General features: G+C 38.6%; 1 protein-coding gene across 3 annotated transcripts in view; it reads left to right on the top strand.

Moving 5' to 3' along the window:
* The first annotated feature begins 752 nt into the window (after positions 1 to 752).
* Positions 753 to 21,689, top strand: part of PDCD6IP (programmed cell death 6 interacting protein) — a 72,881-nt gene continuing 51,944 nt past the window's right edge. For 2 of the 3 annotated variants that reach the window (XM_036892563.2, XM_036892556.2), the window contains exons 1-4: positions 758 to 1,106; positions 9,978 to 10,032; positions 11,681 to 11,750; positions 20,759 to 20,886. In XM_036892563.2, the coding sequence (XP_036748458.2) occupies positions 898 to 1,106; positions 9,978 to 10,032; positions 11,681 to 11,750; positions 20,759 to 20,886 (462 nt within the window). In that variant the 5' untranslated portion in view covers positions 758 to 897. Of the gene's footprint in view, positions 1,107 to 9,977; positions 10,033 to 11,680; positions 11,751 to 20,758; positions 20,887 to 21,689 lie in introns of all 3 variants that reach the window. The other variant, XM_057492321.1, reaches the window with a different exon arrangement.

The following is a 21,689-nucleotide window of genomic DNA, read 5'->3' as shown; positions in this document are numbered from 1 at the left end:
TAATGCAAATTCTTTAACTTGGCCTACAAGATTCTGAATGATTGATGCCTGCTTACTCTTCCAACTCTATTTCATTCCCTTCCCTATTTCCTTTAAAAATTTTTGCAACAGTTTGCTTAGACTCCCTGAACATGGGAAGTGCTTGCCTCCTGGGACTTTTACACTTGCTGCCCTTCAGTCTGAGACAGGCAGAAAGAGGGCCTTGCGGCTCTTCCCTTCTAATGCATCTTCTCAAACTGCAGGTCATCTGAGTCCACTTTTGCAGAAAACCCTTCTCTAATTATCTGTTTAAATTAGGCCCTTCCAAGGGACCCTAACACCCAAGCACTCTGCTTTTTTTTTACTATGATACTTTTTTGGTTCTCCTTAGTATGTGTCCTTACCTGACCCTGTAGGCTGCTTGTGGCTTGAGGCAGGGGCCTGGGATACCAGGCTCACTGTGCACTCAGTAGTGCACACAGCCGCCCGCTAGGTCACAATACGCCTGAGACTGGTAAGGTCACCGCAAACTGGTGGGTGGCTGCAACGGGAGTACTTCACCGAGTTGTTCGAGTGGAGGAATAGTTACTTTTCATGAAAGCGCTCTGCCCACAGGCGCGGCGCCCCCGAGTAATGGCAAGTTACCACCTGTTGCGATAGCCAAGACCTGACCACACAGCGGAGGCTGATCTGGACCCAGGTGAGAGGAGCCACGGCCCCGACTCCGTCACGTGACCGCGGGCGGCACGGCAAGTGCGCCTGCGTGAGGCCTCCCGGAAGTGGCCGGACCCGAAGCACCGTAGAGCACGTCCGTCAGCCCGTTGGTCCGCCCGTTCACCAGCCCGGTCAGCCGCCCGCGTCGGCCCTTCTAGCTGTCCAGCCGTCTATTGGGCCCGAACGGCGGTTGAGGCTCTCGTCATGGCGACGTTTATCTCGGTGCAGCTGAAAAAGACCTCGGAGGTGGACCTGGCCAAGCCGCTGGTGAAGTTCATCCAGCAGATGTACCCGAGCGGTGGCGAGGAGCAGGCCCAGTACTGCCGCGCGGCGGAGGAGCTCAGCAAGCTGCGCCGCGCCGCGCTGGGCCGCCCGTTGGACAAGCACGAGGGCGCCCTTGAGACGCTTCTGAGGTGGGCTTGGGCCGGGCGGGGGAGGTCTGCAGCCCGCCGCCCCTCCCTCCCCCGCTCTGGCCGTTCCGCCCGGCCCCGGCCGCGCAGGTGTGGCCCGCATACCTTCCTGGTGAGCGGGAGAGGCCCAAGGGCCGCCGCCCACCCTGCGTCCGTGTCCTGCCGGCTCGCTCCAGCCTTTGGTCCGCCGGCCTCCGCAGACGGGATGCCTGGGGGCAACGGCGTGACACGCACCGACCTTTCCAGCCACATTAATCCAAAACTAGTTTCCTTCCCTGTTTTGGGGTCTCTGAGACTCGCCTCAACCCTTTCCCCGTTTTACATCACCTCAAAACTTTGTTGGCAAGATTTAGATTTTGTTGTTGAGGGAAGAGTAATAGAATTGGGACATTGGAACAAAAACGTATGTTATTAAATTGTCCACCCGAAATGAGCCATCTTCCTAAGTTCGTCATAATCAAATGACATGAGGAATTCCAAAGGTTAGGACCTGTAATTATTTGACATTAAATTTGAGTGACATGACAGAACGTTCTAGGTAGGTTGCTTAAGATAAGTTTGTTCTTAAGCAGGTTTACTCCATTCTTTACTTAATGGAGTAAATTTGTTAGCAAATGTTTATTGAGCTCATGCTGTAGTGAGTTTTTTTTGCGGTATATTACAGTTAGGGTGGCAGAACATTTTACTTTCTAGATAATGATCTTATTAATGATCTCCTTCCTTGTGTGTGATAGGTTTTCCTTATTTCACAGGATAAACACATGTGTTAGCGTGCAAGTAGAAGCCCAGGTTTAACTAGCTTATTCCAGGAGCTGAAGGGTCTATGAATATTGTTTCCTTAGCTTTAGGTGTCACTAGAGGTCATCTTGTCTCCATGATGATTCCTTCTTAGGTGAGTTTTGTTCCTGTACTGGGAGAGGGCCACTGGCGGCTCCACTGTAATCACAGTGGTCTGTAGCTCTCAGGAGCTTATATAAGAAGAGTGCCTTTCTCCTTATCTCTGGTGAAAGTCCATGGGAGAGGCCTCTGATTGGGTTGGCTTGTGCCCATTAAGGATGGTGGGAAATGGGCTGATTGCCCTTGTCTGAGTCACTCTGATGGCTTAACTTCTCCATCTCTCATGAATCAAAACAGTGTTAGTATGGACTAGGGAAGGAAATGAGGATACTGAATCCATAGCTCAGAGAGTGGCAGTTTTAAAGGTAAGACTGTTTGTTACCTTTAATAGTTGCAAAGATCATTAGTTTGGTACTTAGTATGAGCATTTTTTTCACTTAATTTAGGAATACTTAGCCATCCTTTAGAATTAACATAATTAAAAAAAAATCTCCAAAGCAATTTTTATGTAGACTGAAATCATTCAGTGAGGATTTTCCATTAGTGGTATTTAAAAAGCATGGGTGTGGTATAATGAACACTGTAATAACAATCTTGTTGAGTAGATTAGATGTGGTCCCAACACTTAGGGAGCTTGAAGTCTTAGAGATAAGACAGTTGGAGCTTGGGTTTAAGACTAAAAGAGGAGAGAATAGTGGATTCCTTTATTCTTTTCCCAGGCTTAAATGTGAGAACTGTTCTTAGGGTCCACAGCTGTTGCATAGATAGTCTCTTTGAAATTTACCATGTTTCTTTAGTTACCTTTGTGTTACCCTCTCTTAGCACATTGAACAGCTACATTTTTTCACTTTTTGCTGTTCTAGTGGGGTTAGGGTAAGCTAATAGAGATACTACAGTCTATTAAATTTTATAATGGAGTTGTGTACAAAAGCTCTTTGATTCTATATCCTGTAAAAATCAGTTTTGAGATGTTCATTCTATTAAGCAGAATATCTTTTTATTTATGTTTGGGTAATTGTGTAAACTGAACATTAATTTATATATTTTTACCATAACATTTTAAATAACACTTCTAAAAAAGTAGGTTTAAGCTAATTCCTAATAGAAGCTATCTTGACAAGTATTGATACACAGCCCCCTGTAGGGTCTAGTGATGAACTTCCTTTTCATTATTACTAACTTGTAGATGCGCTATTAAAATTTAAGATATATATTTATGTGTATGATACTGAGAAGGAATGTTATCCTTTATAAAGTGGCATTAACAAAAAATCAATTAGAAAAGCCTTGGTAAATGTTGAACTCTAGGGTTATCAGATGGGAAACCCAGCTATTTTTTTGGGGGGAACTCCAGATATCAGCATATGTGTCTTTTGTGGCAGTTTCTTTAGAGAGGAAACTTACGGTTTCCTTCCATGAAAATGCCCAGTTGTCAGTTTTCTGAAATTTAATAGGGGGAATGGAGGTTTGGGATATCAACAACCACAACAGTGGTGTATGCAGTCTTATAATCTGTTTTTAGCATGGCCCCTGCATTAGGCTTGGATTCAGCTGCATATAGTTGATCTCAAGTTAACAGTGAATTAAATTATGATTTTATTTCTGTGTAAAAAATTGCTAGGGAGATCTAGTAGTCTAGGACTGGTAGAGTGGTTCTGTGAAGTTGTTGGATTTAGGCTCCTTCCTGTCTGCTCTGTAAAACCAGTGTCCTTGTTCTAAAGGTCCAGATAGTCATTATACCCAGTGGTGACTTTTTTCCCCCCTACACAACAGTAATTGTTACTTCTACACTGCGGTAATAGTATACAGCAGTGTAACAGTAGTATAACTGCTTTTGGATCCCCAGATCCAATTTCAGTGTGTGTGTGAGTGAGTGTGAGGGTGTCTTACCCTTCCACACAACACCAAGCAATTCTCAACACCAGCAGGGTGTTAGAGAACTCAACTCAATTCTGACACTAACTACCTGGAGACAGCACCAGATTTCCCAGGGTAAGGGCTCCGTCTTACAAGACTGTACTCCACCCCCTGAACCCCCCAACTCCAGACACAGGTTGAAAGCCCCAAGCTGTTCCCTGTGTTTCTGACCTAATGGCTACAGATTGGAGGTTCCCATAACCTCTCCCTTAGATTTGATTAATGTGCTTCAGTGGCTCACAGAATTCAGGAACACTTAGGTTTACCAGTTTAATAAAGGATACAACAGCTAGATGAAGAGAGACATAGGGCAAGGTCCAAAATAAAGGAGCTTCTCTCTTTCTGGAGCTTGGGGCCTGGCTAGGTGGCATGTGAAAGGCGTTCTGGTTTCCCAAGTGTATAAACTCTTTCCTACTGAGAAGCAGGATCCAAGACAGTGTGATAAGTGCTTCTTAGGGGTTTTTGTGAGGGCTTCATTGTGTAGTCATGATTGACTAAATTATTGGCCATTGGCTGATTCAAACTCCAGCCCCTGCCCTTCGGTGGGGGGTCCAAAAGTCATTAACATGACAGAACACCTTTACTAAGACTGCAGTTGCCATACCTTAATTTGGCTCACTAATTTTATTCTGTGTAGATGAATAAACATGAGAATTTAAAGAAAGATTTAAAATCTGATCTGTTTTACTGTGTTCTGACTTTTCTAATGTGTAGTAAATGAAATACCTTGTTAGGACTATCTTTGGTCTGTGTATTCTTAAGAATCTGCGAGAATCTTCTGCATAAGGGAGGTTTAAGCCCCTACTGCTAACTTTGTGACGGAGTTAGACCAAGATGCTGACCTCTTGACTCCTTAACTAGTTACTTTCTGCTATACTCAGCTCAACAATGCATCATTTATGATTCTTCATGTGACAAATTAGGTGGAGAAAACTGTGTGAAAATAAGGTTCAAGAAGGCTCTGTTAACTCTGACCACTACCTGGCCCAGCTCTTCAATTCTCTCCTTTCTCTTTCTTGATTGATGGCTGGGAAGTTGCACAGCTCTAAATAGTGACTGGAGCTGTATTGTGAATTTGCATTGCAGTATCACTTTGGCTAATGTGGATTCATCATTCTTGAACTTCCCACATTCCCCCTAAAAAGATTTTTTTAAAACTACAATTTTTAATGGGAATTTGTCCTATGCCTACCTTTGGTATATTCAAAGAAATGTATTTCCTAGGTTTTTTTTTTCCAGGAGATTTTAAAAATTGAGTGATTTTATATTTGCTTCAAAGTGATCTAGCTTTATGAAATATTGGAGAACATAAAGGCACTTCTGAATATTTGCAAAAAATAATCTGTAGCTACCATTTATCCAATGTACTATGTGTCCAGGTGCTATTTTAAGCATTTAGTATATATTGTTATCATTTGTTCCTCATGTTTAAATGAGGTATTGTGCTCACATTAGGAAGGGTTTAGAGAGGTTGAATGACTTGCACAGTCACACAATTGAATTAGTGGAGTTGGGATTGAGACTCAGAGTTGTCTGACTTGAAAGCCTGAGCTCTGATGGCATCATACCTTCTTAAGTATGTTTAGGATTTTATAGTTGATAAAATTTTTTTTTACTTCTAAAGTAAAATCTTCAAAGGTACAGATTCTGTGCAGCATTATTTCCCACAGTGCACTCTTTTGGGCAGGGGGCAACTCTGGCATAGCATACTGGCTTTCCATCTTCCTACTTTTGGAAAATTTGCAGTCTACATTTGCTTTCTTAGAGTTTTATCCTGGGTTAGAATCTGCTGATAAAGTAAGGCATATTTAAGTGATAAAGAGAAGGGTGTAGTAGATTATCTTCTTTCTGCTCGTGTTCCCTCTCTAGAGAATTTTGGTACCTGAGATCTAGGCTTGACTCTGAAAGTATGTGTGGTAGAATTATAAGTAGTGGCTCATTTGGTACTGGAGGAACAGCATTTTCTCTGTGCAAACTGCAGTTAGCAATGGCTGCTTGCTTTCTTTTGAAAAGCTTGGTCTCTGTTGGAGTTTATTCCATTTACTCCATATTTGTTGGTATTTAATCCACATTGTTGATTTCCAGTGACTGCCCTCCCCTAATACTTACGTCAGATTGCATAACCTGTCCTAAGAGAGCTATTTTACTTGGAGGATAATGTCACATAGTTTCTAGTCATTTAAATATAGGATATAAATAACTTTCCTCACATAACTCAAGTTTTAAGAGTTGACCCCAAAAGCTTTGACCTGAAGAAAGTGGGTATAAAAAATTTAGTACACTTTGTTTAGCCTTTCTTTTTCTTCTGATCCATTTGCAAACCAAGTGGCTTCATCTACTACTTCCTTGCTTACTTAGAGCAAAGGTCAGCAAATGAAGTTCTCCCCAGCTACCTGTATTTGTATGGTCCAGGGGCAGCACTCTACTGGATTAGATCTAGCTGGGGCATTCTGTTCTGCCCCTTCCTTCTCTTTATTCCAAGTGCCCACCTCTCTGGCCAGTAGCCAGGCCTCCCTGCTGCCTAGGGCTCATTCTGGGGCCACCTACACATCAGTACCATGTTTGCCAATAGCTTGGCACCAAATGGTAGAATCTTAGACTGGGAATTGGTGACTCAGTAGATTGCCTTGCCTCCAGCCGGTTGTGCCAGTTGCCCAAGTTGAGATGGCTGGGCCCTGGGAGGAGAGCAGGGCATGCTAGAATTTGGGTGTCACTGAGGCAGAGAGTGAAACTGACACGTTGGCCATTACCCACCTCCCTTCCTCTGGGCCCATCTCCACCAGACTGTATACTCTTCCTTTGGAGTACATCTCCAGCTAATGGCAGTTGTCACTGTGTACTTAGTGTGCCCACCATCTTGAGATGGCCCAACTCAGGGAAAAAGGGTGCAGGGCAAACAGGCATTTTCTCTCATTAGATTATACCTTATATAATTCTTGGTATGGTAGGTATAATAATAATACCTATATATGGTTCGTGATTTTGCCTTTTGCTTGGCAAAGCCTGCAGCAGCCCTTTTCAGAAAAGATTTGTTGGTCCCTGCTGCTTCATAGCCATATTGGCCCCCTTGCAGTGCCATGCACACCCTTAGGCACACTGTTGTCTCTTACTTGCTGTTCTTTCCTCCTGGGCTGGTTTTTTGGTAGCTGCTGCTTATTCTCAAAACAGAGAATCTTAGGTTTTACTTTTCAGAGATAAGAAAAAAAGTTACTTTTTAAAAGCTTCTCATTTTATCGACTCATTTGTTTGGGGCTAGCAATAAAATGGTGGACCAACTCTGAAAATAGATTTAGTCATGTTACTTCTTTCAATCCAAACCCTGTGATGGTTCCCCATCTTACTGTATATAGTGGAAGCCAAAAGTCATACGGTTAGACTCAAGGCATCATTCCTTCTTTGGTTTCATCTCCTATTTTCTCCCGTGCTTGCTCCATGCTGGCCCTCTTGCTATGGCACGGACATTTAGGCACGCAGTTGATCTTCCCTTATTGGTAATGCTTATATCTCACATGTCTCCTTGGCCCATTCCAACACCTCCTTCATGCATACTCTATTATTCACAGTATTTTAAGCCTTCTTAACTTTTACTTTTATGTAGTTAAATGACTGTTAGTTATTTAAAGTTACATCTTCTCACCTCACTCCCTCCTCCCCACACTTTATCTCATCTTTGTTTTTCTCCACAGTACTTACCACTATCTACTATATTTTTACTTATTTATCTTGTCTTCCCCTCTTAAAGTAAGCTTTTACAAGTGTACAAATTTTTAAATGTTCATTTATTGTTGAATTCCTATGTCGTAGAACTGTTCGGTGCACAGTAAACAGTACATATTTGTTGAATGAATGAATAAGGAAAGGCTTCTTTGTGACATGTCAACCTAGACAAGAAAAGTGGGAAGTTGTGGTGGGAAAGGTTTCTAGGTACAGTGTTAAAAATGGGTAAAGACACTAGGCCAGGAGAGAACAGAGAATTCAATGACTAGAATGTGCAGTGAATATTCTGAGATGAGGCTGGAGAGTTGAGTAATGGCCAGGAAATGCCAGACCTTGTCAGAATTTTTGGGTGTAATTTTAAATGTAAAGGGAGTCCATTAAAGGTTTTGAGCACTTAATACTTCAGAGTTCATTTCCTTAGTACAAGAATACTCCTAGATAACCACAGCATCTTTTTTAAAACCAGGGTAACATTATTACCATTTAATCTATATAACTCATTAGGATTTTGCTTATTCTTCCTGGAGTTCACAGCTGAAGGATTTAATCCAGCATTGAATTTAATTGTCTCTCTAGTCTCCTTCAGTTTGGAAACAGTTTCTGTTTTCCCTTATCTTTCATGACTTGACATTTTGAAGAGTATAGGCTAGTTACTTTGTAGAATGCCCCTCAATAAGGGTTTATTTCATACTTTTTGTGATCTTTGCATTTTTGGAGCAGTAGTAACACAAAAGTGATGCTGTGTTCTTTTTCATGTGTACCAGGAAGAACTAGATGTTGATTTGTTTCATGCTGGTAACGTTTAACTTTTACCATTTGGTTATGGGGGTGTCTGCCAGGTTTCTTGACCTTACAATTTATAAAGTATGTTGTACTAATTAGTATTTTGTGGGGAGATACTTTGAGACTTTGTAATATCCTGTTTACATCAAACTTTTGTCTTTTAGCATCTATTGGTGGATCTTACCTAAGTCAGATATTATACTCTGAAAGGTGCCATTTGGTGGTTTTTCTAAGTCCTTCATTTCTTCTAAATTTGTTGTTTGTCATTGGAGAGTAGGGTAGACTTCCCTATTCACCTATTCATTTATAATCTCCAGAATGTTCTTATTTTCCTTAATTGGTTATGAGTTCTTTATTTCATATAAATTATTCTGGAGTTGGCTAGTGGGAGTCAAAGCTAGTTACTGTGCTCTTTTGACATATCCTCATTATTTTTTTTAGTACTTTCTTTACTTTCTGGCATAGGAAGATGTTTTAGGTTTTAGTCTTCAATTTTCTCAGTTTCAGCTGTGGAATCAGCTATTGCTCTTGGGGAGCTTTGGCTCCTTTTAATGCAGAGCATTATTTATCTGGGCAGTAGGTGTACTTATTGCTGGGGAGGTGTGAATGCTTCTTGGCCCTCTCAGCATATTATACACTTAGGAAATAGACACACACATATTTATACCTGTTTTTGTATCTCTCCAAAACTGATTAAAAAAAATCAGTTCACACTGATATCTCCACTTCCAATCCAAAGCAGCAGAGTTTATTCTAACCTCCTTTCTTTCCATATTTGTAACTCCTTTCTCTTATAGTTAGAAACCTGGCTTCCATTATATTTACTTAACTGCTTAAAGTCTGTTTGTAATGAAACTCATGGCCATGGCGATCAAAACTTGGTCTCAAACATGTTGCTCCTCCCCCTGAAGACTTGGCCTCTGAAATAACCATTGGAAAGATAGCCCTGATGAAGGGGTGGGGGCAGGTTGTAAGGGAAGGAGGACTGGTTAGAGACCCATCCCAGGTTCAAAGGTCAGCCTGCTGCAGCCTGCTGAAGGGGAAGACTGATGATCTTTCTGGCTGCTGTGTGGAGAATAGATAGAAAAGAATGAGAAAGGAGAACAGGAGACAGGGAGATTGGCTAGGAAACTTTTGGATTAATCTGCTTTAAAGGGAGGGTGATAGCTTTGATGAACTGTGTGGCAAGGTTGGGGATGGACAGAGGTGGACATGCCCAAAACATTTTTGAAAGTTAGTAAACCTGTTTTTAATCAGTAGTTTACCAGAGATAGTAGTTTGCCTGATGGATATAAAGTTACCTTAATGAGACATACTATATTAAATACACTGGTTTCCTGGGCAGAGGTTAGTTTGCTTTAAGTCAGTAATAGTCGATAAATATTTTTCTTTGGTGGTGAGTGTGAGTTTTTTGTTCACAGTTTTTGAAATTGCATGCATTTTAGCTCCTGTATACACGTTAAGAGGCTGTGTTAATTAACTGAAGTGGCTGCTTAAATTTTTATTTGTGGGCCACTCCAAGTAAGCATGAATAATTTTAGTATATTCTTAAACCAGTTGTGTTTACATAAATGTGTGTAATATTTAGCTTTGGTAATTTTTAATTTTGCTGTTTTTTAGATACTATGATCAGATTTGTTCCATTGAACCCAAATTCCCATTTTCTGAAAATCAGGTAAGTCATCAAGTTTAATTTGTTTCAAAGTTATATGATAATAGCAAATCACCCATTTCCTTTCACCCATGGTAGCATTTTATTAAAATAAATTGTGCCTTTTCACTATTTTTAGTCTTTTATGAGACTTTTTTATACAAATTGGAAGATTTTAAGCCCATCTGGTATGAATCTTATGTCTTTTTGAAGAGTCTCCTAGAATTCTGTTCATGTCATTCCTCAGTCACTTCTGGCTCATGGAGAACATTGGACTTCATATTTTTTTTCCTGGATTTATATCAGTATCTATTGACTGATTAATATAATCCACAGTATCCTTCCCTTTGGCTTTTACAGAATTAAGAAGGAAACTAATTCAGGAAGTATTAGTCCCAGTTTATATGCTTTAAAAATTATTGGTACAAGTTGTACTTACACATAAAGTTGCAAGTGCTGTTACGAATAGATGTTAACACTGTAAGAATGTCAGCTTTACTATCTTTTAAAGGCTAGATACTAAAAATGTCGATTTCTTACAGTTTTGTTTGGGAGACTTGTTAAAAGTTTTTGATTTGTATAACATTTCTAAATTTTAAAATAGTTATTGAAAAATATTTTAAATATTCTTGTACTAAAGTTTTTACAAGTGATTTGATACCTTGATCTGGGTGATGGTTACATGAGGGTATACACATATCAAAATTGATCAAGCTGCACACTAAGATTTCTGCATTTTATTGTATGTACCTCAGTAAAAAATGAAAAAAAGGAAATTGAAAAAAAAGGTTTACATGTGAAATAATGCACTGAGATTTACTTTAAAATACCCAGGGAAAAATGTGTGTGTGTGTGTGTTGGAGGCAGTGGAGATGGGCAGGGAAAGGGGGATGATAAATGAATCAAGAAGGATAGGAGGCTAAATGGGGATTTATTTAAATAGGGATTCATTATTATTCTCTCTAGTTTTGTGTATATTCAAAATTTCTCTAATCCAGAGTTAAAAGAACTTTTGTGTTGGATTGCAATACCCAATTTAAAAGAGGCTAAGTTCTTTTTAACCTTCATGTGTGGAGTATTACACAAGCAGTGTGAGATGCAGTTTTTTAATAAAGAAAGCTTTTTATTCATGTATAACATACATACAAAAAAGTGAATATGTGTGTATAGCTTGAGTCTTTACAAAGTGCATATACATATATAACCACCACCCAAATCAAGAAACAAAGTATTATCTCATCCCATCCCCCAAAAGGTAACCATTTTCCTCCTTTTGTCATCCTGGAATAGTTGTTAATTTTGTCTTCTGGGAAACCTGTGGCACTTACTTTGCTTCTCTTGGCTTATTTGACAGTTATTTATTAAGTGCCTTTTCTGTTCAAGCCATGTGTGTTTGTAAAGATGAGTTAAGACAGTGTTTTCTGGAGAAGACAATGATATATGTACAATTACTGAGGCAGAATGACCATTTGAAATATCCTAGTGCCAGTATTTTACTTTAGTAAATTTTATGGTTCAGGAAAAGGAAAAGGGGTTGGTTGGTTTGATAAAAATGTTTTAGGTAAGTTGTAGCTTTAGTCTCTTTCCTCATCGTGGATTTTTCTTCAAAAGTGACTTAATTTTAGTGAGATTTGGGAAGGTAACGTAATTTTCTATTTTATTTTTTATCAAGATCTGCTTGACATTCACCTGGAAGGATGCTTTTGATAAGGGTTCACTTTTTGGAGGATCTGTAAAATTGGGTATGTAATTTTTTAATAAAAATAGAAAATTTGGTCTGAACACTTTTTACTGTTTTAGGTTTTTGAAATTGGTCTCCTACTGACTCTTTGTAAATAATAAAAGTTACTACGTTTTCTTTTCTTTTTAACTTCAACTTCTAATGCAATTAAAAAATATATGTAGAGAGCCTATGCCTTGCCAGGCACTGTCCTAGTTATAAAAATGAGTAAGACATTTGTATATGTCTGAAGGATATATCACTTTATGAATAAACGAAAGGGAGCATAGATGAGGAAGAAGTTAATTCTGCCTGTTGAAAGCAAGCAATGTTTGAGTTAGGGCTTGACACATGAATATGTTTTTTTTCAGGTAGAAAATAACAGTACAGGTACAGCATTATAACCAAAGGTCAGAAGAGTGAATGCTTTTTGATCTACCAGCTTGGCAAGTTGATCTCTGTATGTGTTAAATTTTCTCATCTGTGAAATAGGGACTAGCACTGTGATACTTTTTATCTCACTGGGTGCTTGTGTGGACTGAGTGAATACATGCAGAGTCCTTATAGCAGTGTCCAATAATACTAGCTGCCATGAATAATATTAATATATGTAACTATCTGCATATATACTATATAATATTGCATAGCAATGTCAGCATGTAAATCACATATAATACATATTAATATAATTATTGTTAAGACTTGAAATCATAGGTTCATTTGGGGATTGTGGAGGGCAAAGACATTGGAAAGTAGATTGTGAAGAGTTCCAAATATACTATGAACTTGTATTCTTCCCTCATATGTTAATAGCTAACATTTACTAAGTACTTACTCCATCAAGCCACCGGGGAAGGGCTTTACATGTATCTTAGTGAATTATCTTAGTGAATTCCTCAGTAGCCAAGCCTCAGAATGCTAATTGAGCAAACTGGTTTGGGAAGATTAAGTGGCTTTCAAAGATCATATGGCAAGGATTTGGTAAAGTTGGTTATGACTCCAGAAAGCCTAACTCCAGAGACTAGAGGGAAACAGACTATGTAGGATACTGAGAATGAGAGAGAATGAGGTTAGAGGTGGTAGTGTGTGTGGGTCAGAGGAGAAAGTATGGATTTGAGAGACATTTTAGAGGTGAAACTGACTGGATCTCCTGACTACCTGTCAGAAGGAAGGGTAGGAATTGAGAATTGACTCTGAGATTTATAACTTGCTTTGACCTGTTGGATATTCCTTTCTATAGAGAGTTGAGTTCTCACTTTTCTGTGTTACATCTGGGTAGAAATTTCTCTTTGGAATTTGAAATAAAAATAACAGCTCTGAAGAAAAGAGAATTGGAAGCTTATTTTTAAAAATACTGATTTTTAGATTAGATGTAATAGAAGAAATTAAAAAAAAGGTATAATTACAAGAAAAAGTTTTGATAAAATCTCTTATACGTGAGAAATTATCAAAATAAAACGACAGTCTACAGTCTGGTGTGATAATGTTTATGGAAAATATAATAGATGGGGATATATATCTTGTATATATCTGTTTCATATTTCATTCTTCTTGAAACCCACTGATTTTCATATAGTGGATCAGTTGCTTCATATTTTAGACTACAACTTTCTTGTACTGTTCTGTGTGTGTGTGTGTGTAGAAGTTTTAGTTGCTCCACCAACATACACATCCTGTGCTTTTATCACATTCTGAAGATTTTCCAAACTCTCAGTGTTACTATTTATTTACCTTTCTTGAGAGACTCTTCTCTCCTATGGCTTCTTGTGTTTTCTTGCTTGAATCTGTGCTGTTTGCTATCTAAAGCTGCTGCTTAACTGCCATCCTGGACTGTGACTTCTCCCTTAGGTTAGAGCCATTGTTTCTGGATATTGTGTCTTCCTCTTTTGCTGGAATACATTCTTAAGTAACTTTTCTGTGTAAAGGTCAATTTCTGAATCCCTAGGAGTCATTCTTTTTTTTTTTTTTAATAATTATTTTTTATTGAAGGGTAGTTGACACACAGTATTACATTACATGAGTTTCAAGTGTACAACACACTGGTAGAACATTTATATACATAATTCTAGGTTCCAGCTATCACCCTACCAGGCTGTTACAATATCTTGACTATATTCCTTATGCTATACCTTACATCCCGGTTACTAATTTATTTTACCATTGGAAGTCTGTCCTTTTTTTTTTTTTTTTTTTTTGTGAGGGCATCTCTCATATTTATTGATCAAATGGTTGTTAACGACAATAAAATTCTGTATAGGGGAGTCAATGCTCAATGCACAATCATTATTCCACCCCAAGCCTAATTTTTGTCAGTCTCCAATCTTCTGAGGCATAACAAACAAGTTTTTACATGTAGAACAAATTCTTACATAATGAATGTTACATAGTGAACAGGACAAGGGCAGTCATCACAGAAACTTTCGGTTTTGCTCATGCATTATGAACTATAAACAGTCAGTTCAAATATGAATACTCATTTGGTTTTTATACTTGATTTATATGTGGATACCACATTTCTCTCTTTATTATTATTATTTTTAATAAAATGCTGAAGTGGTAGGTAGATACAAGATAAAGGTAGAAAACATAGTTTAGTGTTGTAAGAGAGCACATGTAGATGATCAGGTGTGTGCCTGTAGACTATGTGTTAATCGAAGCTAGACCAGGGCAATAAAACATCCACGTATGCAGAAGATTTCTCTCAGAACAGGGGGGGTGAGGTTCTAAGCCTCACCTCTGTTGATCCCCAATTTCTCACCTGATGGCCCCCCTGCGACTGTGCCTGTCTTAGGTTGTTCCTCCCTTGAGGAATCTTACCCGTCTCTGGCTAACCAGTCATCTTCCGGGGCCATACAGGGAAATGTGAAGTTGGTAAGTGAGAGAGAAGCCTTACTGTTTGAAAAAGTTAGCTTTTTACTTCTTTGCATATTTATGCCCTGTGGCTTCTATGCCCAGCATTTGTCTTGAGGTATCTTTACCACTTGGAAGAATTATGATACTCGGTAAATTTGATATGAGGCACGAATTCTATTTAAGGGTTGTAATTAGGAAGGAAGAAGAAAAGCTATAGAAGTAGCAGGCGGAAGAAAACATGGGAAGATTGATTATTTCTTTGATATATCTTCTTGTAGAGTAACTTCAGCATGTATAGGTTTTAAGCTACTACTTAAATTGCACACACACATTAACATAATAGGAGTATAGTTACATAACCAAAGCATATCTGTAATTACCAGCCATCTGCAGTGAAATCAAGAAAACCAGTTAGGCACCTTAGGCATTTGTGAAAACTTATCTATGATATGGTGGATATTGTCCAAATGAACTTGAACAGTCTGAGAGAAATCAGACAAATTAAAACAACCCATTCCTGGGGACTGTTCACATGCCATATGTTCTTTTAACAATAAATAGTTTGTAGTTGTAAGACTTTGGAGCGCTACAATTTGCACTTCTCCAAATTCTTGGTTGAGTTCCAACAGTATAGATCCAGTCCAATTTTGTTGTTTTACTGTATGCACAGGCCAGCTTAGATATCTCCTTCCTCATTCCCATGGCAGGTCCAGGAACTGGTGGGATGAGTGCATCTACAGCTGTAGCAGTGCGTGGATCTTTGTTGGGGTTTTTTGATGATCATCTTCTGGCATGAGTCTTCCAGAGGGTGCAGATGTTGGAAGTTCTTTTTCATATCGTATCTTAGTTCATTTTCGGGGTAGCCCAATTAGGCTTTGATCCTCTGTATAAACACAAACAGACCCTTTGCCTACACTTTTATATGCCCTTTATACCCTTGTGTAGAACTCGTTGGAGGTTACCACACAGGAACTGCCCTTTTTTTTTTTTTTTTTTTTTTTTTGCTATCACTAATCTACACTTACATGACGAATATTATGTTTACTAGGCTCTCCCCTATACCAGGTCTCCCCTATAAACCCCTTTACAGTCACTGTCCATCAGCATAGCAAAATGTTGTAGAATCACTACTTGCCTTCTCTGTGTTGTACAGCCCTCCCTTTTCTCCTACCCCCCCATGCATGTTAATCTTAATACCCCCCTACTTCTCCCCCCCTTATCCCTCCCTACCCACCCATCCTCCCCAGTCCCTTTCCCTTTGGTACCTGTTAGTCCATTCTTGAGTTCTGTGATTCTGCTGCTGTTTTGTTCCTTCAGTTTTTCCTTTGTTCTTATATTCCACAGATAAGTGAAATCATTTGGTATTTCTCTTTCTCCGCTTGGCTTGTTTCACTGAGCATAATACCCTCCAGCTCCATCCATGTTGCTGCAAATGATTGGATTTGCCCTTTTCTTATAGCTGAGTAGTATTCCATTGTGTATATGTACCACATCTTCTTTATCCATTCATCTATTGATGGACATTTAGGTTGCTTCCAATTCTTGGCTATTGTAAATAGTGCTGCAATAAACATAGGGGTGCATCTGTCTTTCTCAAACTTGATTGCTGCATTCTTAGGGTAAATTCCTAGGAGTGGAATTCCTGGGTCAAATGGTAAGTCTGTTTTGAGCATTTTGATGTACCTCCATACTGCTTTCCACAATGGTTGAACTAACTTACATTCCCACCAGCAGTGTAGGAGGGTTCCCCTTTCTCCACAGCCTCGCCAACATTTGTTGTTGTTTGTCTTTTGGATGGCAGCCATCCTTACTGGTGTGAGGTGATACCTCATTGTAGTTTTAATTTGCATTTCTCTGATAATTAGCGATGTGGAGCATCTTTTCATGTGTCTGTTGGCCATCTGTATTTCTTTTTTGGAGAACTGTCTGTTCAGTTCCTCTGCCCATTTTTTAATTGGGTTATTTGTTTTTTGTTTGTTGAGGCGTGAGAGCTCCTTATATATTCTGGACGTCAAGCCTTTATCGGATGTGTCATTTTCAAATATATTCTCCCATACTGTAGGGATCCTTCTTGTTCTATTGATGGTGTCTTTTGCTGTACAGAAGCTTTTCAGCTTAATATAGTCCCACTTACTCATTTTTGCTGTTGTTTTCCTTGCCCGGGGAGATATGTTCAAGAAGAGGTCACTCATGTTTATGTCTAAGAGGTTTTCGCCTATGTTTTCTTCCAAGAGTTTAATGGTTTCATGGCTTACATTCAGGTCTTTGATCCATTTTGAGTTTACTTTTGTATATGGGGTTAGACAATGGTCCAGTTTCATTCTCCTACATGTAGCTGTCCAGTTTTGCCAGCACCACCTGTTGAAGAGACTGTCATTTCGCCATTGTATGTCCATGGCTCCTTTATCAAATATTAATTGACCATATATGTCTGGGTTAATGTCTGGATTCTCTAGTCTGTTCCATTGGTCTGTGGCTCTGCTCTTGTGCCAGTACCAAATTGTCTTGATTACTATGGCTTTATAGTAGAGCTTGAAGTTGGGGAGTGAGATCCCCCCTACTTTATTCTTCTTTCTCAGGATTGCTTTGGCTATTCGGGGTCTTTGGTGTTTCCATATGAATTTTTGAATTATTTTTTCCAGTTCATTGAAGAATGTTGCTGGTAGTTTGATAGGGATTGCATCAAATCTGTATATTGCTTTGGGCAGGATGGCCATTTTAACGATATTAATTCTTCCTAGCCACGAGCATGGGATGAGTTTCCATCTGTTAGTGTCCCCTTTAATTTCTCTTAAGAGTGACTTGTAGTTTTCAGAGTATAAGTCTTTCACTTCTTTGGTTAGGTTTATTCCTAGATATTTTATTTTTTTTGATGCAATTGTGAATGGAGTTGTTTTCCTGATTTCTCTCTCTGTTGGTTCATTGTTAGTATATAGGAAAGCCACAGATTTCTGTGTGTTGATTTTGTATCCTGCAACTTTGCTGTATTCCGATATCAGTTCTAGTAGTTTTGGGGTGGAGTCTTTAGGGTTTTTTATGTACAGTATCATGTCATCTGCAAATAGTGACAGTTTAACTTCTTCTTTACCAATCTGGATTCCTTGTATTTCTTTATTTTGTCTGATTGCCGTGGCTAGGACCTCCAGTACTATGTTAAATAACAGTGGAGAGAGTGGGCATCCCTGTCTAGTTCCCGATCTCAGAGGAAATGCTTTCAGCTTCTCGCTGTTCAATATAATGTTGGCTGTGGGTTTATCATAGATGGCCTTTATTATGTTGAGGTACTTGCCCTCTATTCCCATTTTGCTGAGAGTTTTTAACATGAATGGATGTTGAACTTTGTCAAATGCTTTTTCAGCATCTATGGAGATGATCATGTGGTTTTTGTCTTTCTTTTTGTTGATGTGGTGGATGATGTTGATGGACTTTCGAATGTTGTACCATCCTTGCATCCCTGGAATGAATCCCACTTGGTCATGGTGTATGATCCTTTTGATGTATTTTTGAATTCGGTTTGCTAATATTTTGTTGAGTATTTTTGCATCTACGTTCATTAGGGATATTGGTCTGTAGTTTTCTTTTTTGGTGGGGTCTTTGCCTAGGAGTCATTCTTGACACTATTTCACTTCATTCTCCACGTTCATTTAATTCATCCATAAATCCTATCAGATTTTCATTAAAAAATATATTCAAAGCCCAATCACTTCTTCGCACCTCTGCCGCTGCCATCTGGTCAGAGCCACCGGCACCTCACTGCACCTCACTGCACCTCTCTGCACCTTACTGTGGCAGCTGCCTGTCTAGTCTGCTTCCATCTGTGTTGCTTCTCTATATGGCCTGTTTTCCACAATATGGACTCAGTGATTCTCTGTTCAAAACTTTTGACCCCTACGTCACTTAGAGTAAAAGCCAAGAGTTTTATAGCATAAGTTGACTGACTCTTTTTTACCTCCCTGACATTATTGCCTCCCATTTTTTCCCTTGCTTTCTTTTTTTCAGCCATATACTGGCTGTAATATGTATTTGTTGAATTCATTAGAGTTATGTTTCTTCAGAACTTGAGCCTTTTACTGTCTAGTGTTACTGATGACAAGTCTGTTTTTTGTTGTTTTGTAGGTGACCTGTTTTTTTTCTTGGGAAGATTTTTACAATTTTCTCTGTCCTTCATGGTTAGAAACCTCAAAAGATGCAGTTGGCTTTCATTCTTTATCACTTGTCCTTTCAGTTTGAAGACTCATATATCCTTTTAGCCCTGGGGAATTTTTTTGTATTTCTTTGATAATTTCCACTTCACTTTTTTTCTCTTTTCTCTTTGGAATGCTTTATTAGTCATATGTTTGAGCTGTTCTGAGCTACTCATAACTCTTACGTTTTTCATTTCTTTGACTTTATTGGCTGCCCTTGTGTTACTTGCTGTTTTGTTAAACCTTTTGCAGTTGTTTTTAATCCAGAATTTTTTAAATTCACAAATTGTTCTTTTTTAATAGCACCCTATTTTTGTCTGTGGATCTGTCATTTTTGAGTTTTTAAGGATGCTAATTAGGATCTTTGAAATATTGTTTTATGTTATTGAGATTGTCTTTGCTTACTCTGGGCTCAGTCTTCAGTTCACCTTAGTTTCCATTTTGCTGCAAGCTCTGCTCACATACTGGTTATTTTAGATTTTTCATGTATTTATTTAAGGAAGCAGGTTAGAGTGGCTGGTGCATATATCTGCCTCTCTTTTGGGTGAAGGGCCTAGAACTGGGTGGGAGGCAAAGTGAAAACTGGCCATTATTACAAGGGAGACTACTAGGATGCTGTAACAAGGAGGGTTTTACTTTATGGCACTGCTCTGTGCCACAGACATGTACCTGTAGTGTTCTTATTCTCCTAGGTGAGTTGTTGGGTGTTTTTTTGTAGGGAGCCTTCCGATTATTTTGTTTGGTGCTTCATGCCTGATGCATTATGTATAAGACCTTGAATGTCACTGTGATTGAATTTGTCTTTTTTTTTTTTAAATTGCGGTAAAAACACAGAGCATAACATTTACTATCTTAACCAGTTTTAGGTGTACAATTCAGTAATATTGAGCATATTCACATTGTTGAAACAGATCTTCAGAACTTCTTTACCTTATAAAACTGAAACACTACATCTGCTAAACAACAGCTCCCCTTTTCATTCTTCCCCCAGTTTCCAGTAACCACCAGTCTATTTCTATTTGGCTGAATGTGAGTGCCTTAGTTACCTCACATGAATGTGATCATATGGTTTCTTTCTGTGACTGGCTTATTTCAGTTAACGTTATGTCCCCAAGGTTCATACATGTAGAATCTGACAGGATTTCCTTCCTTTTTAAGGCTGAATAATTTTCCCTTACATGTATAGGCCAGACACTTGGGTTATTTCTGCATTTTGACTATTATGAATAATACTGCTATGGATATGGGTGTACAGATATCTCTTTGAGACCCTGCTTTCAGTTATTTTGGGTATATACCTAGATGTATAATGGTTGGATCATACGGTAATTTTATGTCTAATTTTTTGAAGTACTGCTATATTGTTTTCCACAGTGGCTGCAACATTTTACTTTCTTACCAATAGTGCACTGCAGTTCCTGTTTCTCCATATGCCTGCCAACAATTGCTGTTTTCCACTTTTTGATAGTAGTTATCCCAGTGGATGTGAGGTGTATAGATGCTTGATCAGAGTTATATTTTAACCAAATAGTCTGCTAGCCTTCTGAGAGATGTGTTGGCATAAGGCAGCAAGGCCAGCTAAGAGTACTTGCTTTGGCTTAGGTTTGCAATAGTGAGGAATTGTTTTAAATGTGGTGGGAAGACATAATTTTGAGAGAGGTGATGGAAAATGGAAAGAATTTATTTGAATTTAAGTGAGAAATGACATAAGGATGATTTTTTTAGTTTGAACCTCACTAATAGCAGTGTGGATGTAGAGGAAAGGAAAGAATAATTCACTGATCTTTGGAGTTTTAAGTGATGGGACTGTTGTGGAAATAAATGCCTGGCCTGGCAGCTGGAAATATGGGGATATATTATGGGTGAGAAAGCAGGTCTGGAAACTTGTTTTTGTGAGAATCAGTGGGATAGAGGTCATAGTATTTCTCTTCGAAACATTCATTTCCTTTACAAAAAATAATCTGATACATTTTTCCTTCTCGATTTTTTACAGCTCTTGCAAGCTTAGGATATGAAAAGAGCTGTGTGTTGTTCAATTGTGCAGCCTTAGCTAGCCAGATTGCAGCAGAACAGAACCTGGATAATGATGAAGGATTGAAAATCGCTGCTAAGCATTACCAGGTATGCAGAACAAGTAGTTACTACATAATGATCAACACTGAATTGGATTAAATTGAAGATAATTTGCATTTAGATTTATAGATGTTTCTTTACACACAGCTGTTTTCCTGAAAAGTAATGTTCTTTTAAATGAATTGATTCATATTTTTGAAGTCTTTAGGTATACTTACCTATAGACCAGCTCTGTTTGTATACCCAGCACCTAGCACAGTGCCTGGCACATAAAGGCTCAGTGAATTTTGGGAGAAAAAAATGATTAAATATTTGAGATGAAATTCTGGGTAAATCCCTTTTAAATAAATAACCACATTAAAAAAATGTATACATTATATATTTTTTTCTTAGAATGGGCACACCCAAAATTTCACCAGTATCACAAAAATTAAGACCTCTGGGCAAGAAAATTTTAACTGAGACTTGTGGAGAGGTCATATTTAAATGTCAGATATGTAATGTTCTTAAGTTAGTTAAATTTAGATTTTAGATACTGTCATTTACTAATATGGCAAATTATTTTGTGGCAATATATTATTTATTCAGCTTTTTTTTGGTTTCAACTTAGAGAGCAGTTAAGTACCATTAAGTGATAGCATTTGTAGCTGTGTTTTCAGGTTTTATATTTATGATTTACAGGGTGTGTTCATGTATATTATTTAACTCTCAGGTAAACCTTGTGATGCATGTTTTAGAATGTCATTCTCATTTTACAGACAAGGAGGCTAAAGGTCAGAAATGTTCATAAAGTGGTCCATTGGGTTTTCAGGTGTTCTGATTCCAAATTTTATGGAATTCCAAATGGTTCT

The sequence above is a fragment of the Manis pentadactyla genome, chromosome 14 (assembly GCF_030020395.1).
Source record: "Manis pentadactyla isolate mManPen7 chromosome 14, mManPen7.hap1, whole genome shotgun sequence".
Taxonomy (NCBI): Eukaryota; Metazoa; Chordata; class Mammalia; order Pholidota; family Manidae; genus Manis; species Manis pentadactyla.
This window is presented reverse-complemented; position numbering and strand designations above follow the sequence as displayed.